Source organism: Lissotriton vulgaris, chromosome 5 (assembly GCF_964263255.1).
Source record: "Lissotriton vulgaris chromosome 5, aLisVul1.2, whole genome shotgun sequence".
In the NCBI taxonomy this organism is placed as follows: Eukaryota; Metazoa; Chordata; class Amphibia; order Caudata; family Salamandridae; genus Lissotriton; species Lissotriton vulgaris.
This window is the reverse complement of record NC_141693.1, coordinates 1,504,236,809-1,504,254,501: the sequence shown is the minus strand read 5'-3', so window position 1 is coordinate 1,504,254,501 and position 17,693 is coordinate 1,504,236,809. Positions and strand designations below refer to the sequence as shown.

General features: G+C 44.8%; 1 protein-coding gene across 1 annotated transcript in view; it reads left to right on the top strand.

The window, feature by feature from the left end:
- PRICKLE4 (prickle planar cell polarity protein 4) overlaps nucleotides 1-17,693 on the top strand; it is a 180,256-nt gene that overhangs the window by 115,705 nt on the left and 46,858 nt on the right. Inside the window, exons 2-5 of the mRNA XM_086923529.1 lie at nucleotides 2,811-2,979; nucleotides 4,357-4,464; nucleotides 5,042-5,179; nucleotides 13,078-13,281. Of these exons, the coding sequence (XP_086779655.1) occupies nucleotides 2,827-2,979; nucleotides 4,357-4,464; nucleotides 5,042-5,179; nucleotides 13,078-13,281 (603 nt within the window). The 5' untranslated portion in view covers nucleotides 2,811-2,826. The remainder of the gene's footprint in view (nucleotides 1-2,810; nucleotides 2,980-4,356; nucleotides 4,465-5,041; nucleotides 5,180-13,077; nucleotides 13,282-17,693) is intronic.

The window sequence follows — 17,693 nt, the reverse complement described above, 5'->3', positions numbered from 1 at the left end:
TCTTTACGCGGTGGATGGTCTCCAGAAGGCGGGCGCAGCACGGGGCATCCAGTACAGTCTGAACTGGGGGCGGGTCCCTTCGAGGTGTGGCACGGCCTCTCCCATCGGTCAGAGGGCAAAGCGGGGCGGCCGGGTGCAAGGCAGCGCACAGGCTGCCGTTCAGGCTTGGAAATCTTGTGACCAGGATTCCGGCGGGAGGGGCGAGGAAGCGCTCCAATAGCGGGCGGGGTGGCAGAGGAGCAGGCGGCCTGACCCGAGGGGCAGAGAGCGGCTCTGGCAGAGAGAGGCTCTCAACGGGCAGAAAGGCAGGCTACCTCCTCGGTGCCACGGCCCTATGAGGGGGCGAGGGGGCGCAGACTTCAACCCCGGCGGGAGGAAACACACGGCTGCAATTTGCGGACGAGCCAAAGCACAATAAACCCACTGGTCCTGGGGTTCAATTCAGGGGGCAAGCTCAGACAAGCCCTTGGAGATAGTTTTCAGCCCAGCAAAGCAAAGTCCTCTTTAGTCTTCTCCTCTCCTTCTTCAGCAAGGCGCCACTGCAGGTCAGTCCTTCAGCTTCTTCTTTGGTCCTTCTAGTTGGGCAGAGGTTCGTTGTGGGAAAACAGGATCTGATTTGTTAGGAGCTGGGCTCCTACATTTATAGTCCGTTTCTTTTGCTCTTTCAGGCCAGGGGGCTTTTGCATAGTCCATTTCATTCCCTGAGCACTTTGTTTTGCTGTTCCTGGCTTCTTCTTTCAGTGAGAGGGGCAGGGACAGCAGACGCTCCGCAGGAGGTGGAGCCAGGATTGAGATGACAAGTACAGTCAGGAGCACTCTGTTGACAGTCCTCCCTCTTCCTGGGCCAGGTGTCGGGCAGAGTCATCAGTCGCTCCCCAGGAGGTGGAGCCAGCATTGTGGTGGCAGAGCACAGCCCTATTCAGAGACAAGGGGCTCTCCCACCACCCACTCTGGTGTAATCCCTCCATTCACCACCTGTCATCCCTAGCCCTGTGACTCACACAACCCATACAGCAGATACACATCCTGGCAGAGGCGGGCTGAAATGGTTAGGCAAGCAAATGCTAAGTTTCTAAAAGTAGCATTTGTAAACACAGGATATTATCTGTTGGGATTATATAGTGATTCAGAAAAGGGGATTATATAGTGTCATAATTCCAGCAGTCCATTCTGGCCTATAAGAACAGGTAGCCTTACAATAGTGAAAAACGAAAATGGCTGTAATTCACTATTAGGACATGCCACACACATCAGGGCATGTCCTACCTTATGCTTACAATGCACCCTGCCCTTGGGCCTACCATAGGGATGACTAATATGAAGTTAAGGGAAGGTTTAGGGACTGGCAAGTAGGTGTACTTGCGCAGTTAGCATGACAGTACCAGACTGCACGCAGGTCTTGCAATGGCAGACCTTAGTCACATTTTAAAGGGCTGCTTCTGTGGGTGGCGCAACCAGCGCTGCAGGCCCACTAGCAGTATTTGTATTTACAAGCCCTTGCACTCCTGGTGCACTTTACTAGGGACTGATAGTAAACCAAATAAGCCAATCATGGAAATCAATTAATGTATACACTTTACAGTAGGGAGAGCATATGCACTTTAGCACTGGTCAGCAGTGGTAAAGTGCCCAGAGTCATTAAACCAACAAAAACAGGTCAGAGAGAATATTGGAGGAAGGCAAAAAGTTCAGGGATGACCCTGCCAAGATGGCCAAGTCCAACATAGACGTTTTATGTCATAGGTGACAAGTTGCCACGTCCTAGTTGCATCAGATATGCTGATATAGATTTGTTCTATCACAACTTGACTCTTTTTCAAATCGGGCTGCATTTTACTAACTCAATTTCCATCCAAAATGGTATATGTCGATACCTTCTTCTTTCTTTCTGTGCTCTGCTACGTTAGAAACCCCATGACACCACGTAGAACCGGTGAGGAGAGAGGCGCCTGCGCCAAGTTTAAAAGAAAGTTTCCCTTAAGATATACATTTCTGCTAAAAAGGGTAAGGACTTTCACGAAGAGGCAAAGAATCATGTAACTTGCTTCAGTCATTCTCAATAATTTATCTGTGCTACAAGCTTCTCACAAGAAGTAATCTTTACTGGAATGTTGTTGAAGAATTGACGTCCTGGTCTAAAAACATTGGGGCATATTATCAAGACAGGCGTTGAAATTATCGCTGCTTTGGCGGCAGAAAACTGTTGCTAAAATGACAATAATGGGCTTGATAATATGCTCTCTGGAATTCCAATTGAAGCCCATGTTAGATGTCCTTCATATCTAACATGGGCTTCAATTGGAATTCCATAGAGCATGTTATCAAGCCCATTATTGCCGTTTTTGCTGCAGTTTTCCTGTCGCTAAAGCGGCGATAATTTTATCGCCTGTCTTGATAATATGCCCCATTATCTTTTACAAGCTTCTTGAAGCCAATCTCAGTGAACAGATGTATCTAAAACTTCGCAAAGCACTTCCCAGTACCTGTTTTTCTAAGACCTTATTTTTCAATAACTGATGTCTTCTAAAAGCTTCTCAATGCCTTTACCAGTAACAAATACTTTCCTAGGAGCTTGTGTACACACTTCCCTGTCATCACTTGACCAGAAACTTCCTCAAGCCCTTCCCAGTAAATGGTGTTTCTAAGCCCTTTGTTCTCTTCTGATAGGTTCTTGAAGCCCATACGGTTTACTGATTTCTTCTACGGTTTTTGCTAAGCTCCTTCCATTAATCAGTCTCTTCTTGAAGTCTATCCCTTGTAGTTGCCTGCAGCTCTGAAGTCCTTGGCAGTAACCCGTTTATGTTTTTCAGCCTCAGGGGTCTGCTGATGTCAGAGATGAGCCCGGCTTGGCAGCAGGGGCCAAGGACTTCGGCCAGGGAGCCTCCTTCCAACACCCGACATCCCTCGTCCTCTGACAGCGACTCTGGCTGCCCACAAGAGGAGGTCCCCAGCATTGCATCGGACTCCACACCAGCTCAGGTATGGTCAAAAAGTTCTTGTAGCAGACTCCGTGCCCTCTGGATCAACATGTCCAGCCAAATACTGCAGAGCAGGATCAGTAGCTGTGTTATGGCACTTAGAACCTCCCCGATCTTTGGGTTAAACCTCACTTTTAAAAAACGCAGTTATATTATTTAACATATCAAACATTGTCAAACTGTGCATAGTACATGATATTTCCAAGACACTTTTCTTTATCTGCATCTCTAGCAAAATAAAACCCCTCTTGGGGAGGTATGCATTGTCCATAATGGTGATATGAGTTTGGAGGTTTGTCAGTAGGCATCCTGTGTTAAATCTCACCTCAGCCATGGGAGGCGATGCATCACTGTGCTTAAAATCCGGGATGATCACCTCTACCTCCTGCTAAGCCCTGCGGTTGTGCAGGAACCATCATTAACATACTTAGCCTCAATGCACCCAAGCTCCTACTATGACTGTAGTTGCGTAAATTGCACTTGCGTTTCTATTGCTCTTCATACCTGTAACGAGGCACCAAAGTGCATCAGCAGAAAGGGAGTGCGCTATTCTGTGGGCATGCCACGTTTGGAAGTGTCTGTCTGTCATGTGTCCTATATGGGTCATGCTTTGGTGGCATGTGGGGTGACCAGAGTTACACTCTTCCTGTGATTTACACTCCAGTTGTGAGGCTGAAGGAGCCAGGGGTGAGGGACAGGACTCCAGGATAAAGCTGGTGCATGGATGGGTAAAGAGCGTGTGAGTGCATTCTGGTCTGTGTGGTAGGGGTTTTTATGCCATAAGCAGGCCAGAGAAAGCTCGGCCCATGTTTCCGTAAGAGTGGGGCTGCACTCATGCAACTGTTTTAGAAGACATCTCAGAACAGACTTGGTGATGTAAACATGCAGATCCCTACAGGGTTACAGTGGGTGCCACAGGTGGTACAAGGTGGCACATGCTTCCGTTGGTTATAGAAGAGTCCCTGCATTCCACAGGTGGCATGGCAACAACTCACGTGAAACAGACATTGTACAACTGGCCATGAGTGGTATGTGCTACTCCTCCCAATCTAGTGATGCCGAAACCATTGCGATACTAATGTACTAAGACCTTCTGGCTCACTTTATCCAACCCCCAGTTGCATATAAAATATGTCCCAATATTTTTTTCTCCATTTACCCTGAACTGTAAATGGGAGATATTGATTGAGTGTTCTGCTGTTTACTGGAAACTAGAGGAAGGACATTTTTAATCAGAAAGACCGGTAAAAAGGTCATACAATTTAGTGCCAATTTTGTTTAGAGTCACGCACGTGTCGCAGATATAAATAGTTTATTAAGATTTTCAATTTTTTGGAAAATTATCACTCTCAATTGTAGCTTCTTCCTGTCCCTGCAGGTGGCACTAACGAGTCTGTCCATGAAGGATGCAGCAACCCTACCAACGAGCAGGTGCCCACATCGAATCAGGACTCTACTGTGCCAGCTGCCACCACAAGACAGTGATGTAAGAGAGTTGGCCACTGCATTGCCCACATTCTCTCCCCGGTCCTGCCAAATCTCTTTCTCTTCCCTCTTCATGGCCACATGCCCCTTTGACCCACCCTTGTGTCCCCAGTGACCCCGCCGAAGGCTCCACTGCTCCTTCCCACTACAGCTTCATAGACCCTCTGCTGCTCCACCTTTGTGAGCTGCTTCACTAATATTTCTGGTGGCCGTGGGGGGGGGGGGCGAAATGTCATCATTCACAGTCCACCATCTTTCACTGGCTCGACTCTGCGTTCCTTCATTCTGCCCTCTCCTTCATATAACAGCACTGTAACAGCTTCGCTCACTCTACTGCTGCTGGGTTTGGTAAATGCCACCTCACGGCAGTCTGTGAGCTTTGGCTCACGCTTGTCCCTTCTGCCTGGACAGGGCTGTAAGAACTTTGGCTAACTCTCTCACCTTTGCCAGTGTACTGACCCTCGAGTCTCACCGAGGCTGCTAGGTGAGGTCTGCCCTCCTTATTCCCAAATGCACCAGGGCTCTGTCTTCCCAGAAGAGATGCTGTGGCACCTGACTGCGGTGTGTTTGTGTTCCAGGAGCGGTACTGCACAGCCCTGGCAGAGGAGGAGCGGGGGCAGCTGCAGCAATTCTACATCCAGAGAAGACTGCAGTCCTTGGGACAAGGGAGTGTGCAACCTGTGAACACTGTGCATGCAGGGAACCTCTGTGAGCGGGTAAGATGAACCAGCAATATCTATGGCCACCTTTAATTTACACACAATGCTATCTTCAATCTTCACTCATCAAGCTGTAAGCCATTTTTTGCCATCAACACAAAGGCCATGTGTCATTTTCATCTTCAAATCAAGGAGTAGAGGCTATGTTTACTTTCCAGTAAGAGAGTGGAAAGAACCTTTATCCACCACTTCAAGTCAGACTGCCACTTTCATCCGATAATCAGTATATGAAAGACACTCTGGAATCAATAGGGTTAATGGCAACTTTAACCTCCAGTAGAGAACCAGCGCCATCATTACTCTCCACTCAGAAGAAGATGCACTATTTATTCCTTAGAGAAGAAGTCATAAACAATATTTACCCTAAATCAGATAGTGGGATCCATCTTTACTCCACTCAGATTTAGAAGACCATCTCCAGCTGACAACCAGAGTATAAAAGCCAATGTTATCCCCCAGTAAGTGAACCTATTGCATCGTTATCCTCCAACAAGGGACACGCAAGGGAGAGGGCAAGCTAAAACCATTGCCCTTCGACCAGAAGATAGAAGCAATCTTTACCATGCAGTCAGGAGGTGGAAGCCATACGTACCTGATACTCACAGATGGTGGAAGGTATCTGTACATTAGTCAGATGGGTTGATGTGATCTGATTCCTCCAATCAGAACCCAGATGCATCTCTTCTCTCTAGTTGGAGAATACAATTAATCTTTATCCTCAAGACAGAGGGCCAATGCTCTGTATTACATCGAATCCCGGTATATATGCCTGTTCTCCTGAGTTCATTTTGATACACATGCATCTAACTAAAAAGAATGAAGAAATACCTGGTGAGTAGACTCGTCCATGTCAAAGGCAAGCAGGCAGAGGGAGGCGGATGGTACACAAGAGGTATGAAGTGAACGGGGCAGGGAGAAGATACGTACAGTTGTCTGACGTCAATCCACCAGTCCTCCACATGCCATCCTAAAGTGATGAAGGTGGTATACAGCACCTGCCACAGATCCCTTCACCAGGATGAATAAGAGAAAAAGAAGAGACTTCTGCTGATGTTATCTGGGCCTTCTGGTGGAACGTTGTCCACTATTGCTAGTGTAAGGAACATTCTAAACATGAATTGCGTCTGCACAACAAGTTTGCCTATTGCTGTGTATTCAGGATGCTCCACAAGGGATTACCATAACTAAGAACCATGGGGCATATTAGCAACAAATAGCAATAATTATCGCTAAATGTGCTTAGTGCATTTTTTTTTTTTATCGCCGTCTATTGCCGGATATTATCGCAGAGATAATGTGCTATTAGCAACGTTTATCTCCAAAGCGATAAAATATCCGGCGATAGCGGCTCAATGCGTGAATATCGCTGGAAATCCAGTGATATTCAGGCATCATCACTAACGGGGACTTAATCTGAATATCCACCTCCCATTGGATATACAGGTTAAGAAGTCTGAGCAGGCGTTAGGTTTTGGCGATAATCGCGCTTAGCGCAAGTTTTTTTATCGCTTCGCCTGCCTTGCTAATAGGCGATAGCTGTGTTAGCGACGGCTTTCAGTTGCCAACAGGTTGGGTACGCCCACTTTGCATGTCATTAGCGATAAATATCGCTGACATGCAAAGCAGGCCCCAAACCTGTAGCTATCGCCTACAAGCTGTCGCTAACTTCTGTTTGTCACAGCTTGCTAATAGGGCGATAAAAATATTGCCCCTTTTGCGGGAAAAAGTCCTGCTAAAGCGGCGATATCACCCTTGCTAATATGCCCCTATGAGTTGAGGGGATATGCCAAGGACAGAGGACAGCGCAAACATGTGCACACTCTGAAGAATACCAGGTTGGTAGGAAGGGCAGCTGGTACATGTGAGGACCATGCGAGTCCCACAGGTAAGAGAAAGGGAAGAACTGTGGGAATGGAAGAAAAAACATCAGACATGGGGATGCTTGGTGGTGAGCAAGGACTAAGGGCAAAGGGACCCATACAACTCGGAAAAGGTGTGAGGAGTCCGTCTGTTCCTGTGGTCACTGCTTAGCTTACCCTGGAACACCTTGACCTGCTTTCTATTGGGCTTCTTCTGATTGGCTGTAGGGTGCATCTTGTCCTGAAAGTTCTGCCTCTGTCTCAACCTCATCCTCCATTGCACCACTAGCCACAGTTTGTAACATGTCTTGTTTGTAACCTAAACCTTAGAGTCCTTTTCTTTGTTGAAAGGGAACAGGGGCATTATTTTCCATTGTGTGCCATACGTTTAGATGTTGCTTGATTAATCCTGACACAGATATCCATAACAACTATGGGATTTAACTTGTGCCTAAAATAAAGTTGATCAGGGACATAGGGTTCTCACCCATGTCATGTCAGTAGGAAGAATGTTGTAGTGGAACAGTGATGTAGCTGCTACATCGAAATAGAAGCTACATATTCTTCTAGAGCAGAAACGTTATGCTCCAAATGGGACCATGGTAGGCTCTACTATTCTCTGACCAGGGGGTATAATCCCTCTGTACCCTTTGCATAGAGTATGGAAAATATATGTATCCTGCAATCGCAGCATGGAAGTCAGCGGTACCTTCCAACAAGTGGCTGTAAGCTATCTGTGCCCTCGAATCAGAGGACCACCTGTATTTTATTTGGCAATAATAAAGCGTACATTGTGAATCTCACCCATTGTTCTCGGAGTTAAGAACATGATCGAAAAAAAGAGTAACTGTAACGCACCAGTATTTTTGTAGAATTTTCAGGAACTACTGTACAATAGGAATACCAGTATGCCCAATTACATATCATCAAAAATGTATGTAAGAAACTCCGGGAAATTGGTTAAAGATGTGAGCATTGACTGTCTATCTGAAGGGGAATCATTTTGGAAGTATCCACACTTATAAGTCAATATAGTCCCAGAATGAAGATGCTTGAATCTAGAACCTACAACTTTCGATAGCCTCTCCATTTGAAATGTTATCTTGGAACAACCATGATCCCTGATTGGCTGGATCTCACATAACGCAATCGTTTGTAATTCTCTCGGTGCTGTAGCTGTTGAGTTGTGTTTCCTAACGCCAAGAAAGAGGCAGCCTACACCACTCAGTGGGAAGATCCAGATAAGTGTGCTTTGGCCTCATCGAACTTGGCGTTTACCAATGAGTTAATACTTTTTCTTGCTGGATGCAGTCTGAAGCGTGGGCCATTTTCACAGATGTATTAATGTAACTGCACGGAGTTAACATCCATATTGTTAGCACAGAGAACAAACAGCACGAAGAACAACTATGCTCACAGTGATCGTTTACTTTAATACAATCACACACTGCAATTAGAAATAATGACACTAAAAATACAGAAGAAAGAAAAGGTTTCAAGCACCTATTATCAGCAAGCATTAAAACAAAAGAATTACAGAGTAGGGTCTGGTTGGAATTCCAGAATTTAGATACCAATAGTAAGAAAAGACGACACCTTAAAGGAGAACAAGGTGGCTGAGGACATGTAAAGAGACAGAGGTAGAGTTCTTGGTAAAAGGTATTCAGATCTTAGTCTGTGAGATATAGGGAAGAGACAGAGGGTTTAAACTAATGCAGATACTACACATAAGTCCATGCGAAGTAGGAGGACGGTAAAGATGATACCAGGAAGGAGTAATATCAAGAGGAATGAAGACCATACAGTATATTTACTGCCTGAAGGATGGATGTAAAGAGTATTAGAGTGTATTGAGATAGATCAACATAAAGTGAACAACTGAAGTTCAGGATTTTAAACGATGGTTTGGATAATTTTGGCAGAAAGAAATCTCTTTTGAGATCTGATCTGTTAAACGTTGTATGACAAAAAGCTCTGTTAACAACAACAAGGGGCCCCAAATCAGTCAGCAGGGACCTCGGGGAACATACTTCGTACATGCAACACTGGTCCCATGCATACAGAAATTATATGAAAGGAATAAAATATAGACAGAGTCAATCTATATTGCGAGTGACATGTCCAGCCGTTATGCCTCAATCAGGAACGGCAGTGGGAAGGTGTAGATAACGCACACTCAGAGTCGGGCGCGTTGGTCCGCGGTATAATAATGAAGTCCGTCGGAGCCAGGGGAACCGTGTCAGTCGGTCGGCAGTGGTGCTTCCTGGCGTCTAGGAAGCACCACTGCCGACTGCCGTTCCTGATTGAGGCATAACGGCATTTAGAGGCTAAATTACTGTTAAGGCTTTCACTGAAATGTCCTGATGATGGTCCCCGTGATTTACTAGGGGGTCCGAAATGCCGTCGACCTACTGAGCACCTAATGCTAAAACGTGATTACTATGTGTTGTAATGGTGCTCTGTTAAAAAATTCTGTACAACTGCATTTATGACAGAAAACGTGCTTTGCCTTAAAAAGCCCTTCTTCGCTCTCTATATCCAACTTTGTACCTGTTCTGTTAGTGCTGGGCACAGGCTTGTGTTCCACACTGGTTGAACTGTGGAAGGTACTCCTTGTGTTATATTGAACTATATATTGAGTAAACTTTGAAGACCACTGTCCGGCTGGACATGTCACTCGCAATATAGATTGACTCTGTCTATATTTTATTCCTTTCATATAATTTCTGTATGCATGGGACCAGTGTTGCATGTACGAAGTATAACAAAAAGCAGCACATGCGTGTAAAAGATGCAAGTTTATAACAATAGTGAAAAGTTGAAAATAACACTTTTATAACATGCTACTGTGGGAAAAATTTAGGATGAAATAAATAAATTGGAGGACGGTTGAGAAAGACTAGCAGATGGGTAACGACAGGAGCAGTTATTTTCCACCCAACATAGAGGTAGAGAGGCAGAATGCATGTGTGCAATTAATCAGTGAAGGACGAAAGTTAAAAATAGATGTGTATATTTTCTTTTAAAATGAGAATGAAACCCAAAGGACGACATGATAGAAGAGAGAGATGGGAGAGGAGTTGGCCTAACGGCTAGGGCGGTCGACCTCGAATCTGGGGAACTGGTTTCGAGTCTCGGCAATGACGCTGAACATCCTGTGATTCTGGGCAAAATCACTTAATCTCCTCTTGCCTAACAAAAATGAATGTGTCCTTATGTAACACAACTGGTGCTATGTAAAGCGCTCTGATACCCGATTCAGGTCAAGCTTGCGCCATATAAAACTCTATAAAATAAAAAAAATAAAAATGATAGAGCATGTAGATACATTTTGAGTGTGAGATTATGAGGTAGAAAGTGAAAGAGATGGTTTCCACGAACCTTTGAAAAAGCAGCCAGACAAAGAGGAGGACCCTCTGGGATTGAACCAGAAAATAATACAGAAGAGTGGGGTGATTAACAGTATCAAAGGCAACATGAAAATCAAAAAGTGCCAACACAGAGGATAGGTAAAACTGGAGACAGCAAGGAGTGCAATTTCACTTAAACATCCTAGTCACAAGTTAGAGGAATGTAGATAATATAAAAAGTGTGAATTAACAGTTCTTTTCTAAGATTGCACAGGCACTATCACTAGATAATTAGAGGAAAATGAAAAGTCAGCAGATGTTTCATGAAATGGGATTTAGGGGAAACTGTCAATGTTACTGAGGGTAGATAACAGTAGGATATGGTAGACATAATGAATAAGTAAAGTAGCAATGGTGTCATAGGATCGGCATGACATACCTGATTAGACATTGGAGCGAAGGACTGGAAGACTGGTTGAGGCACGTTGGGACACCTTAGCTGAGGCCCTAACCAAGGAGAAAGCTGGTGAAAATAAGGCATAACCCAGCTGGGATTTGGAAGCAAAGCATAATGTAACCCCCTTAGTAGCTACATTGGAAGAACATGACAGATTTGGTGGAGGATGTATCAATGATCTATTCATAGTGGAGGAAAGGTGATTGGATTTTAGGAAATGAGCAGAAATGTTCTTTTTAGCAAACCTGAGCATCTGACTGTAAGGTTAGTAGAGTGAAAGAAATGGTTGTGTATTTCTAGGCGTTTTGTTCTCATTTGGGGGTGGTCCAGTTGCCAAAGTAGAATAAACTAAGAGTTTATGGTGGAAGAAAACATGGCTGTGATCCTTACTAGGTGACTTTGAAAAAGCTTTGCAGGTTTCAGGGTATCATTGGGTTCATTTGCAAATAGATACACTGATAGTAGGTGAGAGCAGGGGGGGATGGTAGACTTAGAAAATGGTAGGTTGAGCGAAGTGCCCCATCGCTTTCATAAAAAACCTATTTGAAAAAACGCCTCCCTTCAAAAGTCAACAACAACAACCCTTCCCTCCAAAAGCCCAAATAAAAACAACTTCTCCACCTAATACCGCTAAAAAACATAAACACTAACCTGATCACTACTTCCATGCATTACACATTCCTAAAAAACAAAATAAAATAAATTGTACTTGCCCACAAGCTCCACGTCCTCCTCTATGTTCGTCTGCAGTCTGATGCACGAAAATTCCCCTTACACCATGGGAAATAATTCCCATGGTGTGGGGATCATTAGTTTTATTTATTTTTCAAATACAATTTCCCACTTTAGGAGTTTGTTTTTGAAAAACAAACCCCTGGAAAAGTTTGACGGCCAGCCATCATGTTTGACGGAGCCATCCATCAGACTTTTCCTACATTAACAGGAACTTCCACGATATCGGTTCCTGCCAATGTATCGAGATGTCCGCGAGACCAGCGGACATCTCAAATGTGGGTGGAGTAAAGACAAGGTGGCTGATGTAAAGTCCTCCGCCACACTGCCTGCCATATATAAATATGTTCCTGGTCGAAAACATTATAGTTAAAACCTCTTAGTGAAATCAGAATGATGATAAAAGCAAACACAGACATAGCAGATCTGACTCAGGGCTCCCAGACCTAACTGGCAAACCAAGAATACATTTATTTGGGGCGGTTAGGTCCCTGCTTTTATCTTGAGGGTGTGTAAATAGAAATAAGCATAAAAAGAGAAAGATCATCATTAGGGTTTCCGGAGTTGGAAAAACAGAAGCAAATTTGACTCTTCAGAGAAGGTTAGTATGTGTCTGACTGGGAAGTAGATGACTATAAATGGAAGCAGAACATAGTTTAGAAAGCGACAAAAGGGATATTCGGAAGAGGCCACAGCAGGGAGGGGTATATTAGATTATTTGCATATCCACTCAGGTTAATATAAACTCCCCACTTCTCCACCAATGCTGTGAGTCTTGGGAGAAGAAGAAACCTAAGACTGAGCAGTAGTAACATTCTGTTGGTGTGTTCATGCTCTAGCTATAATCCTAGATTTTGAATAAATTGTATTCCTTTTTGGCGTGTTATGACTTGTGGTATTTTTTAAACTTTATTTGTCATTTTATTTTAAACAACAGTAAACAAGAAACAATGGCTCAATGCAGCAGTCCAGTGTCGTACAGTATCATAAGCATTGATCATGGTTTAGGGGCATCAAGTTTGCAATCCTGTGTCGGCAACAAAGCAATAGGAACACATATCATCTTGATCACAACCGTCAGTCATGGTAGTCATCACTGTTCCTCTCCCTCACATCTAGCGAGTGAAGGGGGGTAGAGGTAGTTCCGTCCCTCCCTCCAATTGGTATCAGCATCCGTCCTGTTTGTGCCTGATCTCTGTAAGGGATTGTTATACTGGTAGGAACCATCTGAGGTCCTTGCAAGGACTGATTATGTACCACCTGCTGCCCCTCTATCAAATCTAACATTGCCACCCAGGTCTCCAAGTTCCTCTCTGCATTCTCACCCCGCGTGTCTTGTGGTTAAGGAGCAATGGTTTCTGCGTAGATCCGCTACGCAGCCTCTGTTCAGATGGCAGAAATGATCTGAGCATCCAATGAGAGGATGTAACCTATTAGGCATATAGTCGCTGATCTGGCAGTAGATCCAAATCCTAACAGCCTTTCTGTTTCTTGTAGTGTGGCCGAAGGATCCCTAGTGGTGCACTGGCAGTTCTGGCAGGTGGGCTGGAGGGCCAGTCCAGCTGGCACCCCTCATGCTTCGTCTGCTGCACCTGTGAGGAGCCACTCTTCGACCTCATCTACTTTCACCACCATGGACAGATCTACTGTGGTCGCCACCATGCAGAGCTATTCAGACCACGTTGTGCATCATGTGACCAGGTAAGCAAAATAAAGTGCCTGCTTTATTTATTGGCGATAAGCATACCCCGTCGTCAATATAATGGCCTGCCCAATTAATTTATATGCTGGTGGTTCATAGTTTAAGGAGAAGTAAAAGGGCTATCCCTGGAAAAGGTAGTATGACGGAAAGCTATCTCACTCACTCACAATATGTACTACAAATGTTATTCAAGTCACTGGTTACAAACTAGTTTATACCGTTTGCAGTCTTTTTATTAAAAAACATATAAATTAAAAATTCAGTGTGAAATCAATTCGATAATACTGAAAACATGTAAAGTAAAAACATTTCATATTGTACAATGAGTTAAAAAGAAGTTATTTATTTATTTATTTATTTATTTTGTGTATTTGTAAAGCGCAGTCCTGTCACCCAAAGGGCATCCTGGCGCTTTGAACTTGAACGGTTGCACTCTTCGTTGCTCAAACACTTTTAGGGAACAAATGCGTTTTTAACGCTTTCCTGAACGGAAAGTAGTCCCTGTGGCTTCTCAAGGAGAGTGGTAGGGAGTTCCAAAGTTTGGCCGCTGCAACACTAAATGAGCGGCCACCCATCCTGACTCTCTGAAACCTCGGGACTACCAGCAGATGCGCCGAAGAAGAACGGAGGGGCTGCGGAGCAGAGTACCAGGCAAACATGTTCTGCAAAGGTGCTGGGCCCTGTTGATGTACTGCCTTAAACACCAAGCACGCGGCTTTATACAGCACTCTCAGATGTACCGGGAGCCAGTGTAGCTCTCCTAAAGCTAGAGTAGAAGAGCTAGACCTAGGGCGGGAGAGAGCCAACTTGGCGGCCATATTCTGCACCTGTTGTAGCTTCCCCAACAGGTTTTTTGGGGCCTCTAGAAGTAGCGCATTACAATAGTCTAAACGACTTAGTATGGTACCGCGGACTACTTCCGGCCTAGCTTGAGCAGGGAGAAGGGGCAGAACTTTACGCAACATGCGTAACAGCATCATGCACGTAGAAGTGGTTTTGTTGACGTGCATGTCAAGCTGTAGACTTGGGCCGAAGATCACCCCCAAGTTGCGAGCAGATTCCGCCGCCGACACTGGCTCAGGAAAGGTGGCAGGCCAAAAGTTCTCTGGAAGAACCCGCGGGATCCGGTCTGTGGAACAATAGAGCACCTCCGTCTTTGAGCTGTTAAATTGTAAGGAGTTTGCCCGTAGCCAGTCCGCTGTGGCTGCCATACAGCGATGAAATGTCTCCAGCGGGACCGCATTGTTTCCTTCCAAGGAAAAGACCAGCTGGGTGTCGTCGGCATAATTAAAAGCAGAGACACCAAAAGATTTTATAAGCTGGACCAAAGGGCGGAGGTACAGATTAAAAAGTATAGGGCTGATGGCTGAGCCTGTGGGACCCCCTGCCCTACTTTCCTTGGCTCAGAGCGAAATGGAGGGAGCGAGACCAACTGTTGCCGACTGCCAAGATAGGATACCAGCCAGTCTCTAGCACCCTCTGTGACCCCACACTCCTCAAGTCTCTTGATAAGGGTCCGATGGCAGACCGTATCGAACGCGGCCGACATGTTGAGCAGCACTAAAAAGGCTGCCCGACTGCTGTCGACCCGCGAACGAAGGTTGTCTAATACGGTTACCAGCGCAGACTCCGTCCCGTGCCCGGGGCGGAAGCCAAACTGTGCCTCATCGAACCACCCGATGTTCTCCAGGAAGCCTGAGAGCGAGCGGGTCACCCATTTTTCCATGATCTTAATAGGAAAAGGGAGCAAGGAGATTGGCCTATAGTTGGAGAGACAGGCCGGGTCCAGCGTTGGCTTCTTGAGCAGAGGTGACACTACTGCTAGCTTCCAGCACTCGGGGACAGATGCCAACTCCAGGGACTGGAGGCAGATGGTATACAAAGGCTGAAAAAGTTCCGCATGGAAAACCTTCCAAAATTTGGGAGGCAGTGGGTCAAGCGGAGAGCCAGAGGACACCGAATGTGCCAAGCTGCAGAATTCCTCGAAGGAGGGACAGGGAAAAAGTTTTAGTTGGGGTCGACTGGAAGAAATGTCCTGAGCTCCAAAGCTAAGAACTGGGACGCTCGGCTGGGGTCGACTGGGTGAACTGTCCGGAGCTCCCAGACCAGGGCCAGGGGCACCCGTCTGGGGTCAACTGGGCAGGACAACCGGAGCTCCCAGACCGATTGCTCCTAGTATGAGAGCAGAGTCAGTCGGCTGGGGTCGACTGGGTAACCCGTTCGGAGCTCCCCGTCCAGTGGACCCCCCTGCCATAAGTTGAAGTCCCCCAGGACCAACAGCTTATATTTATACAGTGTATCAAACAAGAAAAGAGAATACAGTTTCTAAATTATCAACATAATCCTATCATTGTTCACAGAGAAAATTATTTGGGAAAAAAGACAGATTTTTTCTAGAATGAAACCCCTACTCTAAAACAAACACCTTGTTACTACGGATTGTAAGATTCACCAGCCTATGCATTAATTCATACAGGTTTCCCGTATTACAATGTGCAAAATATCGAGAATCTCCTAGGCTTGAATTCTATGGGAAAAAGCGTTGACGCGTTTCGGTGTATCAGCCCTTGGATATCGTCACATCTTCATCAGGACAGTTCAAAATCGTTTGGGGTTATGACAGGTATCCTTTCTGTGTATTAGAGAAGGATCAATCAGTATATGATAACTTTTGTAGTTAAACATCATTTTCTTACTTAAGCTAATGCCAATGTAAACACAGGTTTATAGCCATTCGTTGGGTGCATATCAGCATTCGGATAAACATTTTACTTATGATATTACACAGCTTATTCCAATGACTTCATCACATTACTTATCATTTGACCAGATACCTCCTATTCTCTGGGTTTCATGAGTTTTATTACATAGATTTGATTACTACTCCCTCCGTTATTATGTAGTTAGTGACCAGATCTATTCTCTCAGTCATACCACTCACTCAGGTATACTGACCTTAAGACAGGGTTCTGAATCTCCTGTATTAAGTTTTGGATAGTTTCCTCACACAACAGACCCTGGACTTGGTCTGTTGGATAGTTCCTCTAATAGATCTGGTGATAAGGTATACAGAAATATGTATCACTAGGTATCAGACCTCGTATTTCCTGGTTTTCATATGTTAATATCTGGCTTGGGGGGGTTATTTTCAAGGTTATAGTAGTTTTATATTACCGATGGACGTTGTTTCTTCGGGTGTTCGGTTGCCCTTTGTATCATATGGTACACTCCGGATGTGGGACTTCTGGGTTGTGTCCTCGTTATGTTACATCAGTGGAACCCCTATGAAGAGTAATACGGGTAAACATCTTTGAGGAATCATTCACTATTTCAAGTTTTTGTATGCCCTAGCTGTTTGATCAGTCATGTACATACCTTCAGTTACATAGGGTGTTCCCTTCCCTGTGGTTTTCCTTCTATTACTTGGCCCCCACTCGCCTCTTGATAACGGATTGTGGGTTGTGGGTACTCTAATGGATCTGTGGGGAAAACAAGTTACATTTTTGCCTTCTCCGTGTGGTAGTTTTACCCTATAACAGAACCCTCGTCCAACTCTTTTATGTTGCCTTACTTTGCAGATTTTCTCATTATGATACTATTGGTTAAAATTCGACTAGTTCTGCCCTGATCTTTATATTTACCCAAAAGAACAACTTTATTATTATTTTTTTTGGTTTTTGGTTTATATAACATCCCGACCCTTTCTTTTCCATGTTTTTTATTTATTATATGGCCGATTTTATCTTTCCTTACTGCTAGCCGAATACCATTTTCTTATCATTTTCCCTTTTTCCTATGATCTAGTAATCACATTTGCCTTGCATCACTATTACTGTACACTTTAATTATAAACCTACTACTTTCGTTCGAGCCCATCTTAAAGCTGTATGGGTGCGTGAACCCCTTCACGAGGCACTCGTTGTTACGGTATTGAGTTTTATTTGAGTCTCCTTTCCGAGGGTCCATATTATTATATTTATCCCCTTCTCTATGCCTTAGATTAATTATACATGTCCTACGTTTACTAGTGCCCCTCTTTCAGCTATTTAGGCATTTGCACCCCTTCTACATGCGCTTATTCTTACAATATTAAGGTATTAGGTCGCATATAACCGCCCACTTTATACGTCCGTATTGTTGTATTTGTCCCAATATCTATGTCTAATATTAACCCACAGCTTAGCGGAGCTACTATTCCCTCCTGCTTACCTTTTTTATCTTGATACAGGGGCAGCCACGGGTATGTCCGGTCTCGTATTCTCTCTGTTAAATGGGACGTATTTCCATTTTCTTATATATACGTATCCCCCTCCCGCTAATGGATCACAGCTGGGTTTTGCGTATGCAGGCACTAACCGCGCATGCGTAGTGGAGGAGTCCTTCTCCCTTTTACGTGGTCGCCATTACTGAG